Source organism: Phaenicophaeus curvirostris, chromosome Z, assembly GCF_032191515.1.
Source record: "Phaenicophaeus curvirostris isolate KB17595 chromosome Z, BPBGC_Pcur_1.0, whole genome shotgun sequence".
Lineage (NCBI taxonomy): Eukaryota > Metazoa > Chordata > Aves > Cuculiformes > Cuculidae > Phaenicophaeus > Phaenicophaeus curvirostris.
The window spans coordinates 60,519,948-60,537,304 of record NC_091431.1 but is presented as its reverse complement, the minus strand read 5'-3'; the positions used below and the strand labels follow the sequence as shown (position 1 = coordinate 60,537,304).

Here is a 17,357-nt window from a genome sequence, read left to right as displayed (position 1 = left end):
AAGATAATATGGTCTCGAGTCACAGAAATACGATCTCTAGGTCAGCTGGCAGTGTCACTCCTCCTGTGGCCTTGTTGCTTCAGTTTGTGTCTGAATCGGTTTGAAAAAAAGGTCAGTTTTATTTTCTAGTGAGAAAGACGAGATGAGGAAAAGGGATTGTCTCGTGGCTAGTAGCAACTGAACGGATTTAAACTGTTTAGTTTACATACCTTCTGTCTAATATCATTAATAATTCTGGCTTTGTTTTTACATACGCAGCAGGGATTCCATACGTGGCAAGGAGTCTGCCGTGAGGTCTGGGCAGAATGGCAAGCCTCCTGCGCGTGGCTGTTAGTGGGTGCTCCACTCCTGTTTTTGGCAATGTGCTCTCACCTAAGGTGTGTTCTGCAAAGATGCCGTGTTTGCGAATGTTTATAACCCACCGGCTGCTCACATCTCAGGCAGCTCCAAAGCCAGGTAAATTGATTAAACTCTTGTTTTACTTTAAAATACAAAGATCACTTAATTTTTTTTTTTGATATATGTTAATACAGAAAGTACTTAAAAAAAGAACACTGAAATCATACCAGCAGCATACTTGAGTCAGTCAGTTGTACAATTCTTGTGCTGCTTTTACAGGGCTTGTACAGAAACTCTTTGCCTTTATTGTGAATACTTTGGATCCACATAGTTTTTATGGGTAAGGAGGTCTGAGCTTCTGCTGATACATGAGAGAAGTATTTAAATGAATCTTTTTGTTACTTAGAAGCCTAAGATCCTCCTGAGTTTTGAAAGTGCAACTCTTTGTACGCAGGGGAAGATACAGCCCTCACAAAGAGAGCATCTGCAAGCATGGCTACGTGGAGATATGGTTACCCTATGTAAAAATCTCTTAACTTTGATTAGGAAACTCTTGTGTCCTACCTCCTTGAAGAACTTTTGCTGGCATCTTCATTTGTAACGTTTATTGATACATTGTGCTAATTACATGCTTGTTTCAGGGGAAAAAAGGAGGAGCAAAATCCTTGGTTCCAGCTTATGATCTGAGCTTGATGTGTGAAAATTGGAACTGGCATTTTTTTTTTTTTTTATGTTGTACTGTGCATATTCTGACAGCTGGAAGACTGGAGAAAACATAAAACTTGATTAATAACTTTTTTTTGCCCATTATCCTGTGTGGGTCACGTTTCCCTGAAAGAATTTAGAGAGACTCTGCTTCAGTGCAGATTTAGCATCTGCGACAGATCAATAGTGCACATAATGTTTGGTTCTTCCAAAAATAGACAATAACTGCATTAGATACTCTACAGTATTAGAAAAGTAGTGCTGTTTGTGAAAAGCCTTCATTGCATGGGATTTCTGGCAGTACTGACAGAGCCTGGTACTTTTTTGGGTTCTTGCAAACTGGTGACACAGTGTTTTGGAATTTCTGAGGAAATGTGATGAGACGAGTTTCTTTACTCTGAGGATTCCTGATAATCTGTGTGTTTTTTTACCGAAGTTGCATGGTGAAACCTGAGTTTTTTTGCTTTGACTGGCAGCTCAGGGACCTGGGGTCTGTCAGAACTGATAGGGTTATAGTTTTGCTGTCCTGTGCATCCAAATATTTTTTCCATATTGAAGAAATGAATTAAGGAGATATCTGTCTGTCTTAATATGGCAAATTGTCGCTTGGTTGAGAGAATTAACCTAGGACGTAGGAAACTAGGTTCAAAGTTCTTTCTCAAATGTCCCAGGTATGTGTCCTTGCCGTTTGAGCTTGGAATCAATCTTTTTATTTGACTTTGACCACAAATTCGATCATGAAACTGAAAAATCTCTTTAGTTTTACTGATACCAGTAATCTTGTCTCTGTATGTGTGTTTCCTTGTTTTTATGAATCACTCTTCAGAAATTTTTCCACAAGGACAGAGGACTCTGCTTAATGTCATGTGTTTAAGCATTCAGTGCTGTCCCTTCAGCTGTGTTGCGTGGAAGCTTTTGTTTAAGGGCGAGTGGTATTCATGCAGTACAGTTATTTAATACTAAGAATTATGAGTTTGATAAGTCTTTTGGTTGATAATTAAGCTGTCCTTATAGTTTGGTTTAGTAACATGAGAATTGTCCTTCAGTAGAGGACGAATCAAGGGTGAAACAGCCATTGAATAACAAATTGGTCGCAGGACTATTGCCAGCAGTACTTAGGTGCTCTTGAAACAAAATTTAACAGCATGTGAAGTAAATAAATTTTATCCTCACTTCTAGAAATTATCTGATTATAGCGATGCCTGGTAAAATCACTGCTATTCTAAGTAGAGTTACGTTTTCAGAAAAGATCAGTGTCAAAGCAATTCTTAAGCCCGTAGTTATTATGGTTTTCAGACTAACTTTCATTTAGTCTAGGATGTGTTATGTACAAAAGCAACAGCTGCTTGAGGACTGAAGAGAATTAGAGTCAGTTAAAAAATAATCTTGGAAGATGGATACCTTTCTTGTTGATTCTTTTTTGCTGCTAATTTCTTTGTTTCTTAGAAACTGAAGAATTTTTGTACAGGAATAAACAAGTATTTCTGAAACCTGTCTCAAACAGTTCTTAGCACCAGATGCTTCAGAAACAGATGCAAAACTTTCCCAAGTCCTTGGGAAGAGCGTCTGACTCTGAGGTTTCCGATCTACTTCCAGATTGGTTTGTCCTACAGTTCTGTGACTTTTATCCCTCTGCATTATGGAGTTATTAATGTCTTCTTTATTTTGATACTTCTTTCTTAAAATTTTCTGGTTTTCTTTCTCAATCTTGCAGAACTTTTAAACTTGTAACCTACATAAGTTGTATGTTATTTATAAACTGCAGACGTTTTCTTTTAGTGCCCTTGGGTTTTTTGTATGTCCTTGCTTGTGTGAGAAGAGAGATGAGGTATTTGTTTAATCTTTTGTACCATTGTTTTTTTTTCTGTTCTTCCTTTTCCTTTTTGCCAACATCATATTGCTGTTCTTCGGAATATGTCCTCATCTTCAGAACAGGTGAGATTGTTTGTTTATAGCTGATAGTAACTTTGAAATTAGGCAGGTTACGTATCATGTTTTCCCACCCCAGGACATTTGATTTACAGTTAAAACTTCTCCTTTCTTTTCTTTTCTTTCTTAGTCAGTCTCTAGTACTTATAGACACCTTGGTACAGACTACTTCCTGAAATCAGATTAAGGAGATAAAACCCTGTATTTTTCTCTATTTGTCTACGTAGTGTTTTCTGAGTTTTCTTGATAGTTATAACTTAGGATCTTCTTTAAACACTCAGTTCATAGACAAAAGTTAAATGGAGAAAATTGTTTTCATAGTTAGTTTTCGTTCCTTGATTCTTGAAGCTTCTGAGTGTAGATTACCTGCTAACATTGCTTACTTGAAGTTTGAGTCTGTGCTTTGGATATGTCCTTGTTAAACAGTACAGATTTTAAGGGATGAGAGAGTGGCTTCTCCTATTCCATACTAAGGTTCTAAGGCCTGTAAAATTAATGACTCTGCTTTTGGTAGTGGCAAAATCCTTTTGGTGTTGATTCTTTGTATAAAGTAAAGTACTAAGCATCTCCTACTCAAGGAACAATGCATTCAAAATGCTCATGTGACTCAAAAGATGATCAAGGTACGTGTTTATTCGTCTGGTTTTGGAAACTTCTTGATGTCATAAAATGGTAGGTTAGTTACTAAAACATACTTGAGGAGATGGTCTGATGTGGAGACTTAAAAAGGCAACTTGGAAGCTTCACACTTAGGTAGGGTTTTAAACCCATGGCGAGGATAGCAGATACGCTTTCTCAAAATAAAACCCAAGTCAAGATCCTGAGTTTATAATCCCAGCTTTTTACTTTACAAAGCTAATGCCTTCTATGAAATTGCCGAGTTCAACAAACCAAATCCGTGTTCATAGTATACTTGTAACTTCCTTTGAACACTATATTTTTCGTGTGCTATCCTAAAGTTTGAACATAGATCTTTGCTTTGCAGTTGTAGACATCAGCGTCTTTTTGGTGCTGAATGAATAGTTCAGGGTAGTTTGCTTGAGAAACGTCCTATGCCTGTTCTGGCGAACGGCTAGCAAGCTGACATTTGTTTCCTCCTATCTTGGAGCTAAATCCTTTCTGAAATTATGATTGGTCTCTGTTATTCTAATAAATTTCAATCTTCTAGGTTTCATTTCGGCTTCTAAAGGACAAGAGAGCTCATTTCTACTGAGTTGATTTAGTGAAAATCAGGAGCAGGACTTTATTGTGTAGTAATTAAGAGAAGAGATGGGGAGAAAGTTCTCTTCAAATTACAAGGGTAATTTGTATGAGTAGCTTTCAGATAGTTAGGCCTGCTGTGATAGGGATGCCTCCAGTTGTATGGTGATGTTTAAATGTGGTGTATGCTGATGAAGCAAATCTTTGCAAAGCACTGTTACTTTTGTGGGTCTGTTGTTTTAGATGCGCATTCTTGCATTCCTTTAAAGCATGTTACTTCTGCATTTGTTTTTTGTCTTGTGATCTAAAGAATTTTAAATGTCCTCCAACATGAAAAATACCAACACACTTGTGTCATCAAATTATTTGTTATCATTTTATTAGTTTAATTTCAAAGAGAAAGCTAAAATTAAAAAGGTAAGAGTAGTTAGAAGTAATGCACTTTGGAAATTTTTTATTATGTCTTGTCGGATGTGTTTATTTTTTACTTGTTTCTATCTTGAAAAACAAAGGGAAAGAAAGTGAACAGGAGGTCTCTCTAAAATGTACAACACATTTCTAGTCTGGTACAATTTTTGTAGCACAATACATAGTCTTGGTGGCCAAATTAAAAGCAGATTTGCAATTTGAATCAAACCTTTCTCAAACCTTTCACTGCCCTCCCCCTCCTTGTTTTTGTTCTGTTTTTCTTTTTTTTTTTTTGTTGTTATTTGATCTTTGAGTGACTCCATAGGCTACTTGAGTTGTAGTTCTTTAATATACATGTGATTTAAGTATCTTGTGTGTAAATGTCATAATTCAGCTTTACAGGGAAAGCTGGTGCAAAACTGGGCCTGCATGCTGGACAGCGTGCTATCTAGTGTAATTGAAGGAGTATGGTAGTTCAACATGCAGTTATTCCTCTTGAGTCTGTGTATTTGTAAATAGTGTGTTTCAGCACTCGATTGTATCAGAGAAGTTTTAAATCAGATATTAAACTGGAAGCCCACAGATTGTACATGAACAAAGTTAGATGTTTGTAATTTGAAACCTTAAGCTAAACCAGATAAATTGCAGCCTTACCAATTTCCTGGTGTTATTTAGTAAAGCTTTGAACAAGTTAAGGCAAGAAGGTAACATTGAAGAGAATTATAATTGAACAAACTAGTAGAGGGATATTCTACTATTATTCAACTACTCCTGAATTCACATTTTTCATTTCTGTAGCAAATCTTAGAGCACCTTATTGATGTAGTTGTGCCTTTCAGAGTACTTTGTGGTGTGTAAATTACGTTCATTAATAGTGATCAGAGGCAACTATAATTTGATAGACATTATAAATATGTTCTGTTAAAGGCAGTTCACGTGTTCATTTATTCCCTCACAGTAACATTAAAATGAATAGAGAGGAATTTAAGTTTTTCTTACCCCAGGTAGAATGTTTTATTTCTGGAACACCATGTATTGTATAATCAGAACGTCAATTACACAATCGTAACTGTAAATTTAGATGGATGTGAATTACCTCAAACACTTGTTAATGCTTGTGTGGCTGATGGTGCTGACCTGCTGAGAGAACAGGGATCTCTAGCAAGATGGTGTAATATAAGGAAAACTAAACTGCAGTGCTAGAAAATACCAGTCTGCTTCCTCTTCTCCTAGAAAGGAGGGTTGCTAAGTGTGATATGTCTGCATGTATCTGTACAAAACTGAAGGCTGCCTTTAATGTAATTAATCTTGAGTGCAACTAACGCTGTCTTATCTGCCACTGTTATAGGAATTCCTTATAAACAGCTGACTGTAGGTGTCCCCAAGGAGATATTTGAGAATGAGAAGAGAGTGGCTCTATCACCGGCTGGAGTTCAAGCCTTGGTTAAACAAGGCTTCAATGTTGTGGTGGAATCTGGTGCTGGAGAAGCTTCCAAGTTTTCTGATGACCATTACAGAGAAGTTGGAGCAAAGATCCAGGGGACCAAGGAAGTTTTGGCTTCTGATTTGATTGTCAAAGTAATTGCTTTATTAATATATTTCCTATTGTATTCCTTTTGGAGATACATTGGGGTCATTTTTTTCTAATAGTCTACTGGCAGTTCAGTAAGTAAGCTGCTTTAAATTACTGTTTTCCATTCTAAGTTCTGATTCAGTTTTAGTCTGTCTTTTTTTTTTAACTCAGATGTGCACCTGCAGTAATAAACCAGTAAATACTGGAACTGAAAAAAATTAGGGTAATTTCTTATGCGGTTTTCAACTACCTTGGAGAAGTTGTTTTGTAGAGCAAGGTAGACTAGTTTTGGACTTCAGTCAGATGAGATTCCTGCTCTAAGAAATTTTTGCTACAAAATTAATGACATACAATGCAACTCTTGGAAACCTGAAATGTTGAAGATGCACGTTTCTAGTTTTTCTCAATCAGACATCCAACAATTCCACAGCAACAGTGTGTGTGAACAGTGTATGTAACTAGATAAGGTGCAGCTGTTCTAGTAAGGCTGCTAGAAGTGAAGTTGCTTGAGAGCTGTTAGGTTGTGTTACAGTCCTGAAAGAAAAAGGCCTTAAGCTTGATGTTGAGGCTTCCTTTAACTGCTGTCTTGGAAGTTATCCTGTCAGGATTGAACATAGAATTTCTGTGAGCTGGTTTGTGAACAACCCTTTTAAGTAGGTTTCACTGCCAAGAAAAGTGAGAAACTCAAAAGAAGTGAATACAGGTCAAAATGAGTATCTGCTGGACTTTATGCTTGAAATTCCTGTATGTAGTTATGCATTTTTACCTCATTAGTGATTTTTAGCCTGTGGAGCTTAATTGGCACATTTGTTCAGTAATCATTTTACTTAAAAATCGCCAGTTTTGGGGCATCTGCCTGTCATAAAAGCCAGTAACTGCTAGTTAGAAGCCACTGGATCTTTCTGAAGGTGTGTGCTGACTATTACTGCCCAGTCACCATATGTGGACTGCAGTTAAGAAGTATGGTTACTCAGTTCGGTTTTGTAAACAGCCTTTGATATACTCTCTTCCTTGTGTACTTTATTGGTGGGAATATGGACAGACTGCAAGCTGGGAGAAAGGAAGTGGAGTGTATTCTGATTTATTTCCTCCAATTAATTTGGAAACTTCTCTCTTTCTTCAGGTGAGGGCTCCTATATTTAACACGGCTCTAGGTGTACATGAGGCAGATCTTTTTAAGACAGCGGCTACCCTCGTTAGTTTTATCTACCCAGCACAAAATCCAGACCTCCTGAAAAAACTTGCAGAAAAAAAAACTACTGTCTTGGCTATGGATCAGGTTCCACGGGTCACCATTGCTCAGGGATATGATGCACTTAGCTCCATGGCCAACATTGCTGGGTATGAATCTTACTACTTTATTATTTACTCCTTCAACTTGAGTAAGTATAGATGGATTAAAAGCTGAGTACTTTGATATTAGGTATGTTCAAAACAGTTGTGCATCTCTGTTTTCATGTTTGAAGCAGGATGAAGCTGTCAGAGGTGCCAGACAACTACTTAAGTGTTTTTTTATGGCTGGCTTTGCAGCTAATCAGAGCAAGACTTTAACTAAACAAATAAATCAAATTGAAGGCAGTTCTTCTGTTTCCTGGACTACTTTGTCTTGTACCTTTTTGGTCTGAGCATAGGAGGCTCAAAGGCATCCATAAGACAGCCTGAACCCAGATGAGCTGTCATTGGGATTTGATGTTGCTGGGAGCTAACAAACCCAAACAGCACTCAGTATGAATGCAATTGCCGTGGCAGATGTAAGCAGAAGACTGAATACTCGGATATCTTCATCCTCTGTAACTGATATTGAAGTCAATTAAAATATTGTGAAGCTAACTATTATTAGGTTCTTTTGTGAACACTGCAGTATAGATGTTTGATTGTTTCTTTGTGTTTTAATTCTGTGTAATTTTACTAAAGTATAGAAATAGGCAATTAGTTTAAAAATATAAAATCTACAAGCAGGGTTCCAAATCAGAACAGATTTTATGGCGAATAGACTGCCATGTGTCCCTGCTAGAGATAGGAAAGAGTGAAAAGAGACTGTTGAACCACGGCAGTGTTAGGAAAAATGGAAAAAAGTGCACTGTCATTAAGAAAAGATGTAATTATAAGTTAATCTACGTTTTCAGATAGCTTTACTGATGTTATCTTGGTGTCCAGCCACCCATTGTTGGGTGGCTACAAAGCCGATGGGGCAAAAGTAGTAGTGAGGTTAAGCTGTTTGCCCTAAGCCATTCAGCTCTTCAGAGTTAGGGTCAGAGTATCTTTTTTGAATATGTGCTTGCTTGTTTAGGTGAACTTATTGCAAAACCCCTCTGTTTTGAAATTACTTGTTCATTTTTCCTTCCCTAACAAGCCTCAGATTACAGCCTTTGAAGGTAGCTCCAAAGATCACAAAGTTAACTTTTGGCAAGTTATGCATTTATTATTAAGATAAAATTTTATTTGAGAGGGTGGATAGTTGTGGACATCCAGTATATTGCAGTCCAAAAATTCTGTCTGAAAATGTGTTCCATGATTTAAAAAATATCCAAGACATATGAATAAAGATTACCAAACTTGTGATCAATAGTAAAATAGTTGAACTTGCTTTATTGTACACATGCTAAGGTCAGACATTCATCCTTTTGATTACTGTTGTGAATGGAATTGTACTGAGGCTGCAAAAATGCTGATGTGTTTTTGTCTTTAATTGACAGTTACAAGGCTGTGGTACTGGCAGCAAATCACTTTGGTCGATTTTTCACAGGTCAGATCACAGCTGCTGGTAAAGTTCCTCCAGCAAAGGTATGTGCAGTTAAGCCATTGTTATGGCTGAAGAATATGTGAGTTCCTGAGCACAGCTAGCCACTGCTGAAACTGTTAAAAGGCTTTTTTCCTGCCTTGGGGGCTAGTTCTAGAGGCTTCAGGAATCCCTGTAGTTATTCCCATAGCAATTTTGGTTCATTATGTGTAGTAGTGTCACTTTTTGGAGGGGAATAATAGCATACTTCTAGCCTTATTTAAATTTGTTTAGTTTGAACATCAGACTAGTTATTTGTGGGTGTATTTCCTTTTTTTTTTTATTTCCAAGTGCAGAGAGGCAAGGAAGCATTTAGGAAAAGTCAGGTATGTTGGGATTTTTGCTGTGTTGAAGGCTGTGTTGAAAGGATTGCTTGTTTGGAATTCTGGGTGGATTGAAGAGATATGAAAGTAGAATGAGGGAAGGAAGGAAAAAGAAGAAGTTAAGGAGAAAAACTGTACTTACATAAACTGTTAGCTACAGATGAGCTGGATTTCAGATAAGTGAAGTTATGGATTACAGTTTTTAAAGCTTTTACATTTATGAGGTAACTTTACCAAAGTCATTTTAGGTTCTGTGTCCTAAAGTACCTGGTTAAATGATGACTGGTCAATGAGGTGTATCTACAGTTGTGAAAGCATTAAAATGCTGCTGCTTTTCTAACTAGTTTTAGTCTATGCTTCATGCATGATGAAGTTTTTGTTCTAGGTCTTGATCATTGGAGGAGGAGTTGCTGGCCTAGCTTCTGCAGGAGCAGCTAAATCAATGGGTGCAGTGGTTCGTGGATTTGATACTAGGTAGGCATGTGAAAACGGTAGTAGTAATCTGAAATTATAGTAAGATTTAAATAGCTTGTAGCTGCATTACAGTCAAAGCACTTGTACTACATGGAATCACGATTCTTTTCCAACCATTTTTATCACATCATAATTATCCCTTCATTTTTGAAAGAATGAAAATGAAGATATCAACAGATTTATGATGTGTAATATGGAAAATTGGTTTCTTAGAAAATCTGCATGTGCCTTAAAACAAGCTGGAAAGAGTTTATTTTTCTTAAAACCATGGTCAAAATCTGCCTAAAGCTTTTCATATTTTTGAAATTCCTTTTTTGAGCATCCTGTATACTTTTATCTTGGTGTGCAAGAATGTGTTGACTTCTTTACATGTTGTGGATATTCACCTAACTGAAATTTAGTGTCACTATTTGCTGTGATATCACATGGTGCAAAATAATTACACATTAACAGTGTAACTAAAAAAATCCAGCAGAAACCAAAACGCAAACCCATCACCCCCAACCTCCAAACCTCCTCAAACTTGATTTTCCCTGTGAAAATCAGACTTAGTAGTATTCCCATTTTACAGATTAAAGACAGAGTCATGGGGTGTGTATTTATCTCCTGTCTTACGCATCTAAGTTCGGTCTGTAAAGCTACCAGGTCATGACAAAAGGAATGGGTGAGCAGAGTTAGTCAACAGTTACGCTCACAGCTTTGAGGTTTTTCTTGGAGCATCTCTGCTAACTATACAAGAAACTGTAGGCAGCCTTCGTTGCTTATCCAGATATCTTCATTAGAGACCTAAAATTAGTGATGGAATTACTTTTTTTTTGACTAAATACAGAAAGCTGGGAACTTCAGTTATGGTCTCCTTAATCTTAGAATAAGTTTTAGATTTATTGTCTGAAGGCTGCTACCAAAAAGACCAGAAAAGTTGCAATCAATTTATTAAGTAGTGGTTGTTCCTTCCACTGCAATTTTCCTTTCCTAGAGCTGCAGCTCTGGAGCAGTTCAAGTCTCTTGGTGCTGAGCCTTTGGAAGTAGAAGTAAAGGAATCTGGAGAGGGACAAGGTGGTTATGCTAAAGAAATGTCCAAAGAATTTATTGAAGCTGAAATGAAACTTTTTGCCAAGCAGTGCCAAGATGTTGATATTATCATCACTACAGCACTTATTCCAGGTAGGTTTTATGTACAAGATGCTAATTTTCATTTATTTTCTGTAGGCTGGCATGTTTTGGAGCTGTGTGTGCAGTGTGCCTGTGTAAGCATGTACCTTTCTCCTTCCCTGACAAAAGTCTATTGTAGCTTTTTTCATTTTTTCCAGAAGCTAGCTGTTTTTGACTGAATATTATCATGTTTTCTTATAGAAGTAGGTAGTAGTAAAGTAAGAACACATAATACTCTCGCGTATTTATTGCATCACTGCTACTCCTGCTATCCAACTTGTGTATTGCAACAAGGCCAATTGAAGTAGTACTGTTGTTTGAAACATAGTGAGGTAGACCTTAGGTTTTAGTGCTTTATATTGCACGACATCTGTCTTTTGATAACTTATGATGTGGCATTGTTTTTGTGGTGGTTGTTGGTTTTCTTTTTTTTGTTGTGAATTGTATTGTAAGATTGGATGTTGTGTGTTTACCGAGTACAAAATTGCTTGCTAGCATCATTACACTGCCTATGCATACATGTTTTTAAATGCTTGGGAACAAGATGTTCTAATGTCTCTTCTTTCTGCCTGTATAAACAAACCATAGTGACATTTCATTCTAGGTACTGATTACGTGAAAATTTTTGTTAAAAAAATGTTAGAGAAAGGAAAAAGGGAAGAATTTATCTCCTGAGCTCTACAGATACAAAGCTGTATTCTGTGTTTAACTCACTATGCCTTGTCTTGTCAGGCAAAAAAGCTCCGGTCTTGTTTAAGAAAGATATGATTGAATCGATGAAGGAAGGTTCAGTTGTTGTGGATTTAGCTGCAGAAGCAGGGGGAAACATTGAGACTACAAAGCCTGGAGAGCTCTATGTTCATAAGGTGAGCGTTAATCTGCAGATCTTTTGAAGTCTGTGTGAATTCACATTGTGTTTTGTAAACTGTATGCATACAGCAAGAATAGAATGGAATTGTAGAATGATTAAGGTTGAAAAAGACCTTTTAAGATCAACAGTCACCCCAACACCACCATGCCTACTAAACCATGTCCCAAAGTGTCCCATCTACAAGCTTCTTGAACAACTCCACTGATGGTGTTGCCACCACTTCCTTGGGCAGCCTGTCCAGCCTGAGCCTCCCTGGTGCATCTTGAGGCCCTAACTCAAACTAGTAGTGGTGTGAATTGGTTCATTAAAGTAAGCAATTTTGCTCTGCACTGAAATAACTGTTTTGGTTTTGTTCGAGAGTTCATTGGCTCAGTTGAGAGCTTCATTTTCTGCTTTTTCGGGTTTTATTCTTGGTACTTGTAAGAAATCTACTAGCCATTATTGGTAATGTAAGGACATAACGCTGTTACTAGGGAAGCCTGTAGGGTATATTGCTGCCATGGTTGTCATTAATATAAGCAGGGTTGTGAGTCGTGCATTGTATTTGGCTCTGTGGTTTTCTAAGGCTTTTGATGTCCTTGCTGAAAAACTGGAATTGGAGTATGTAGAACATAAATGAGCAGAATCTTGTATGAAGAATTTATCTGGAGCATTTTTGGTCAAAGAAATATTACCCCTAGATGTAGCTCTTGGCACTCAGCTGTGGAAAAGAGCAGCAGTGCCAGAACCATTAGCAGTGTGCTGGAGCACTGCATTCAGCTAGAGTCCTTGGAAGCCTGCATAGATTTTAGATAGAAGTTGTAGGAGCAGTGTTTTAATACAAGCCTGCTTGGACTTGAAGAAAGTATGCCGACCTCAGCTTCCCATACCTTCCAAAACCTCAAAAGCCTGATAGTCAGGTAGACTCACATTTGTTATTTAAACAGTGTGGATATATTGCATTATGTCTTTACTTAAATGTGATCCTGGCATACTACTTGCACAGCTAGCTAGAGTGAAGCTCACTTCACTCCTCTCATACAGAAAGTTACCTCCAGTGCGTGCCCTCCAGGAGGACAGTGAAGGTGCCAGGCATTAGGCAGGATAATCTGTTACCTAGTTGCTTTAAGAAACTAACTTTGGAGAGAGTAGTAGGATTTGGAGAGGGCAAGCTCTTGCACCAATACATCTTCCTCTATGTAGGCTTGTTGCTAATAGCTTTTAAGGTATTGGGCTTGATCACATTGAATTCTGTAACAGTTGTGAGTAATCCTCCCCCGACTTAATAAGGTTAGAGCTCCAGGTAAGACTTTTAACTAGGGAGTGAAGCAGAAATAAGTGAAGCAGTTTGGATGTATATTTCCAGAAGGATATACTATGAGAGGTGCTGCTTCTTTAGAGATTGAACTAATCCATAATATTTTACTTGAAATTTTTTTCAGGGTGTTACACACATTGGCTATACAGACCTACCTAGCAGAATGGCTACTCAGGCCAGTTCTCTGTATTCCAATAATATTATCAAGCTCCTAAAGGCTATCAGTCCTGACAAAGAGAACTTCTACTTTGAGCCAAAAGATGAATTTGATTATGGGACTCTGGATCATGTTATTAGAGGAACTGTTGTAATGAAGGTAAGTCAGTAAATATCCTTGTCTTAATGTGTGAGAACATACACTTGTCAGTGTTGTCTCTTTAAATGCATTCAAAGATAATGTGTGTGGCTTGATAAACAATGTGGGCAATTGTGTGTTTGTATTCAGGAGAATACTCCTTGGTGCCATTTTTTCATAGAGAAACCTCTTCGCTTTTGTCATCTTGTTGTGGTTAAACAAATACCTGATGCCTACTATTGAAAAATAAGAAAAAAAAATCAAATTTGCGTGTCGCATTTGTGTGATAGTCATAGTTATTTAAAACATGTTTGAAAAAAACACTACAGGACCAGAAAAACTTTCTTGCTTTTTTGTTTTTAAACAAACAAACAAAAAAACAAAAACTCAAGCATGTTTCTGTTCTTGTAAGAGTAACTTCAGAAAAAACTAGTAGAACTAGAGTATGCAGGTACTTAAAACCCTATTAGGAGATACTAAAGTACGAACTTACGGCACGGACCAGTGTGAGCCCTCCTCCTGCAGTATTAGGAAATAATAATTTGCGGTTTAGGTAAGAGGTATTAATTTCTGTAGAGTTTTACTGCATCATGTTGCCAACATTTTGCAACGCTTGTGATGTCTATTCTGGAGGAGTGTTACACTGACCAGCTCTGCCAGACACTGAAGTGGTGTGTACAGCTTGGGTCTAGCAGCTCCAACTTTTGTTGCTCAAGAGGCCTGGAGAACAGCAAGAAATATGAGACTTCATGCTTGGTACTTAGCTGACTTCTGAGTAGGCTCTGATAACAGTTCACATCTGTAGCAGGTTTTGCTGTTTCTAAGACTCTTGTTTTATTTTGCATAAATGCGTTTAAGGAACTTTACCTCTTTGCTTTGGTTCTTCCTTGCTTTCAAGCATTATGCTGTTTCTGCCATGTGGTCTTGGACTTGGATATTAAGTCTTGTCTGAAAAATGTGTGAACCAGTGTGGTTAATTTGATTGGGCTGTACTGATCATCCAGCCTTGCAAACTTCTGCTGATGAAGAAAAGGAAGGTATTCCTGTGGCATGGCTGTAGGATGTTAAGGCTTATCAGAGTTGCAGGATTAAGAAGAGTAGGCTCCTCTAACTGTAAAGCATCTGCCATGTTAGGACTAACTGTAAATATCTTTTTGTCAGGACGGCAAGGTGATTTTCCCAGCACCTCCACCAAACAATATTCCTCAAGGAGCCCCTGTGAAACAGAAGACTGTAGCAGAGCTGGAAGCGGAAAAAGCAGCTACTATTACGCCTTTTAGGAAAACTATGACTAGTGCATCTGTATACACAGCAGGTAGGCAACTTCCAGAGCTGGAGTATCAATGTAGAGCTCTTCATTTGGCTAATAATTTTTAAGTGACTTCTCATCTTATTCATTCAATTTAATAACTAGTTGGAAGAGCAGTTGATTGGCTGATGTATTCTAGTGCAATATCAGTGTAGTGTAATAATTGCTTTTAAGAGAGAAAATAACATTTTAGAAATTTAACCAAAAGTGTTAACATTTAAAACAATGCTGACTCATGCTGCATGCATGTATGAATCTATTAAATTCAGTGAAGTACTTAAAGTTCAGAAGGACTCCTGCTAAAGACAATGCCCTGACTTCGCAGCAGAATCAATTCAATGCTATTGCTTTTTTTCAGACTTCATTGTTTGAATCTTAAATGGCCACAGTCTACTGAAGGACTGAGAAAAAGATGTTTATCTTGACAAAAAAATATTGAGTCTTGTAATTTGGTATTCTGTATGCATCAGAACTTCTGCGAACACAGAATACTGCATTCAGTTCTGGGCCCCTCGCCACAAGAAGGATGTTGAGGCTCTGGAGCGAGTCCAGAGAAGAGCAGCGAAGCTGGTGAAGGGGCTGGAGAACAGGCCTTATGAGGAACGGCTGAGAGAGCTGGGGTTGTTTAGCCTTGAGAAGATAAGGCTGAGGGGAGACCTCATTGCTCTCTACAAGTACCTGAAAGGAGGTTGTAGAGAGCAGGGTGCTGGCCTCTTCTCCCAAGTGATGGGGACAGGACAAGAGGGAATGGCCTCAAGCTCCGCCAGGGGAGATTTAGGCTGGATATTAGGAAAAAATTTTTCACGGAAAGGTTCATTGGGCACTGGAACAGGCTACCCAGGGAGGTGGTTGAGTCACCTTCCCTGGAGGTGTTTAAGGCACGGGTGGACGAGATGCTGTGGGGCATGGTTTAGTGTTTGATAGGAATGGTTGGACTCAATGATCCGGTGGGTCTCTTCCAACCTGGTTATTCTATGATTCTATGATAATAAATTGAACAGTCTTAATTTTAGCCTCTGCTCCTCATGTGCACGCTTTTGAGTCTCAGCATGATTGTGACTATTCTACACCTTTTCTGTAGAACAGGAGAGCGATGCGAGTCATTATTGATGTACAAACTGCTCTTTGCTGCTTTGCATACATAACGAACATGTGCGTGTTATTTATGTTTTTATTTTCTGTTTTTAAAATAAACACTAGCATCAAAAGAGCCTTGTAGTTGATGAAGATGATCCAACAGGTACTGAAACAAGCACACACACAAAACTTCGTTTTGCTTTTTGTTTAATACTTGATTCCTGTCGTACAGAATTTAGATGTAAGAAACCATTGAAAACTCATAGCAGAGTTTTGCTGTGCTTTTCTTCTAGGTTTATCCAGCATGTTAGGACTGGGTATTATAGCTCCTAATGCTGCTTTCACGCAAATGGTGACAACATTTGGCCTTGCTGGAATAGTGGGGTACCATACAGTATGGGGTGTAACTCCTGCTCTTCACTCTCCGCTCATGTCAGTGACTAATGCTATCTCAGGTAAGCAGCTGTCAAACAAATGTTTATTTTCTGTTTGAAGCAAGCACAGCTCCTTTTATTCAAACTTTATAGACAGGTGCCTTCTGATATGCCTTTTGAAATGCTGAAGAGCCTAGTACTACTTTGCATATCTGAGTTTACTTTCATAAGTAGCAAGGTCAGCTGAAACATGCACTTTCTAGAAAGTATGCTTTTTCAAAAGAAGGGCAAATGTGATGCTGTGTGTTTTCAATTTTTGTAAGTAATTTTTCACTCTTAACATATTTGCTTTTAGCTTGTTCTACTTGAAGTACTGCATTCTCTCCTTTCATAGAACACCTTTTCCCTTGCATCTCTTGAAAATGTTGCTCTGAATATAACTTGTCTTACACATTTCCTGCATTCTTTTTTTCTTCTCAATCTGTGTGTTTTGGGGAAAGACAGGGGTTGGAATTCCTGATTCACCCATAAAATTCTTAACCCTATGTAAGACTTTATATATATATGTATGTGTGTATGTATATGACAGGTCAGAAGTCTTATCTGCTTTAAACTGTTGAAGACAGGTTTCTTTTATTGGAGGCTGCCTCTGTGCTCAGAGAACTGTAGTTCAAAACTATATTCGTATACTTTTTTGCTGCTTTTGAAACATGCTTATATTGCTAAAAGACCACAGTAGTCATTGATTAAACAGTAATGTGTAGAGTAGGGTCAGAATTTGAGTTGATGGTATCTGTTTGACAGCTGAAAAGAAACTTCATATAGAGCCTTTTAAGGTTAAGTAACTCTTAACTCTTTTAAATAGGACTAACTGCAGTTGGCGGGCTGGTATTGATGGGAGGACACTATCTCCCTGAAAATACTCCTCAGAGTCTAGCAGTGCTTTCGACCTTTATCTCTTCAGTCAATATTGCAGGTATGAATGTTAGGTTTTCTCCTGAGGGTGACTTTAAAGCACCTGTGTAATTCTTTTATTTGTTCTAGCTTGTTAATTGTGTAGATTCCAGAAATCCTGTTCTGGGAGTAGGACCCGAGAGCATCCATCAATAAAGAAAACCTCCCCCGGGTGAAATTTCCATTGTAGGTGTATCTGGTTTTGCACATTTGTGCGTTTTCCTTTTACAGCATCATTTGGGTGATGATTATATGTCTTTTCCTGTATATCCCAAGGTGGGACTACCTTTGTTCTCAT

At 37.9% G+C, this 17,357-nt stretch overlaps 1 protein-coding gene across 2 annotated transcripts in view; it reads left to right on the top strand.

Annotated features, from left to right (window-relative positions):
- The window catches only part of NNT (nicotinamide nucleotide transhydrogenase), a 44,639-nt gene that overhangs the window by 667 nt on the left and 26,615 nt on the right, over positions 1–17,357 (top strand). Inside the window, exons 2-12 of one of the 2 annotated variants that reach the window (XM_069881216.1) lie at positions 259–456; positions 5,930–6,159; positions 7,278–7,495; positions 8,851–8,938; positions 9,642–9,730; positions 10,707–10,894; positions 11,615–11,748; positions 13,175–13,366; positions 14,507–14,660; positions 16,025–16,186; positions 16,971–17,081. In XM_069881216.1, coding sequence (XP_069737317.1) covers positions 306–456; positions 5,930–6,159; positions 7,278–7,495; positions 8,851–8,938; positions 9,642–9,730; positions 10,707–10,894; positions 11,615–11,748; positions 13,175–13,366; positions 14,507–14,660; positions 16,025–16,186; positions 16,971–17,081 — 1,717 coding nt within the window. In that variant the 5' untranslated portion in view covers positions 259–305. The remainder of the gene's footprint in view (positions 1–258; positions 457–5,929; positions 6,160–7,277; positions 7,496–8,850; positions 8,939–9,641; positions 9,731–10,706; positions 10,895–11,614; positions 11,749–13,174; positions 13,367–14,506; positions 14,661–16,024; positions 16,187–16,970; positions 17,082–17,357) is intronic. The other variant, XM_069881217.1, reaches the window with a different exon arrangement.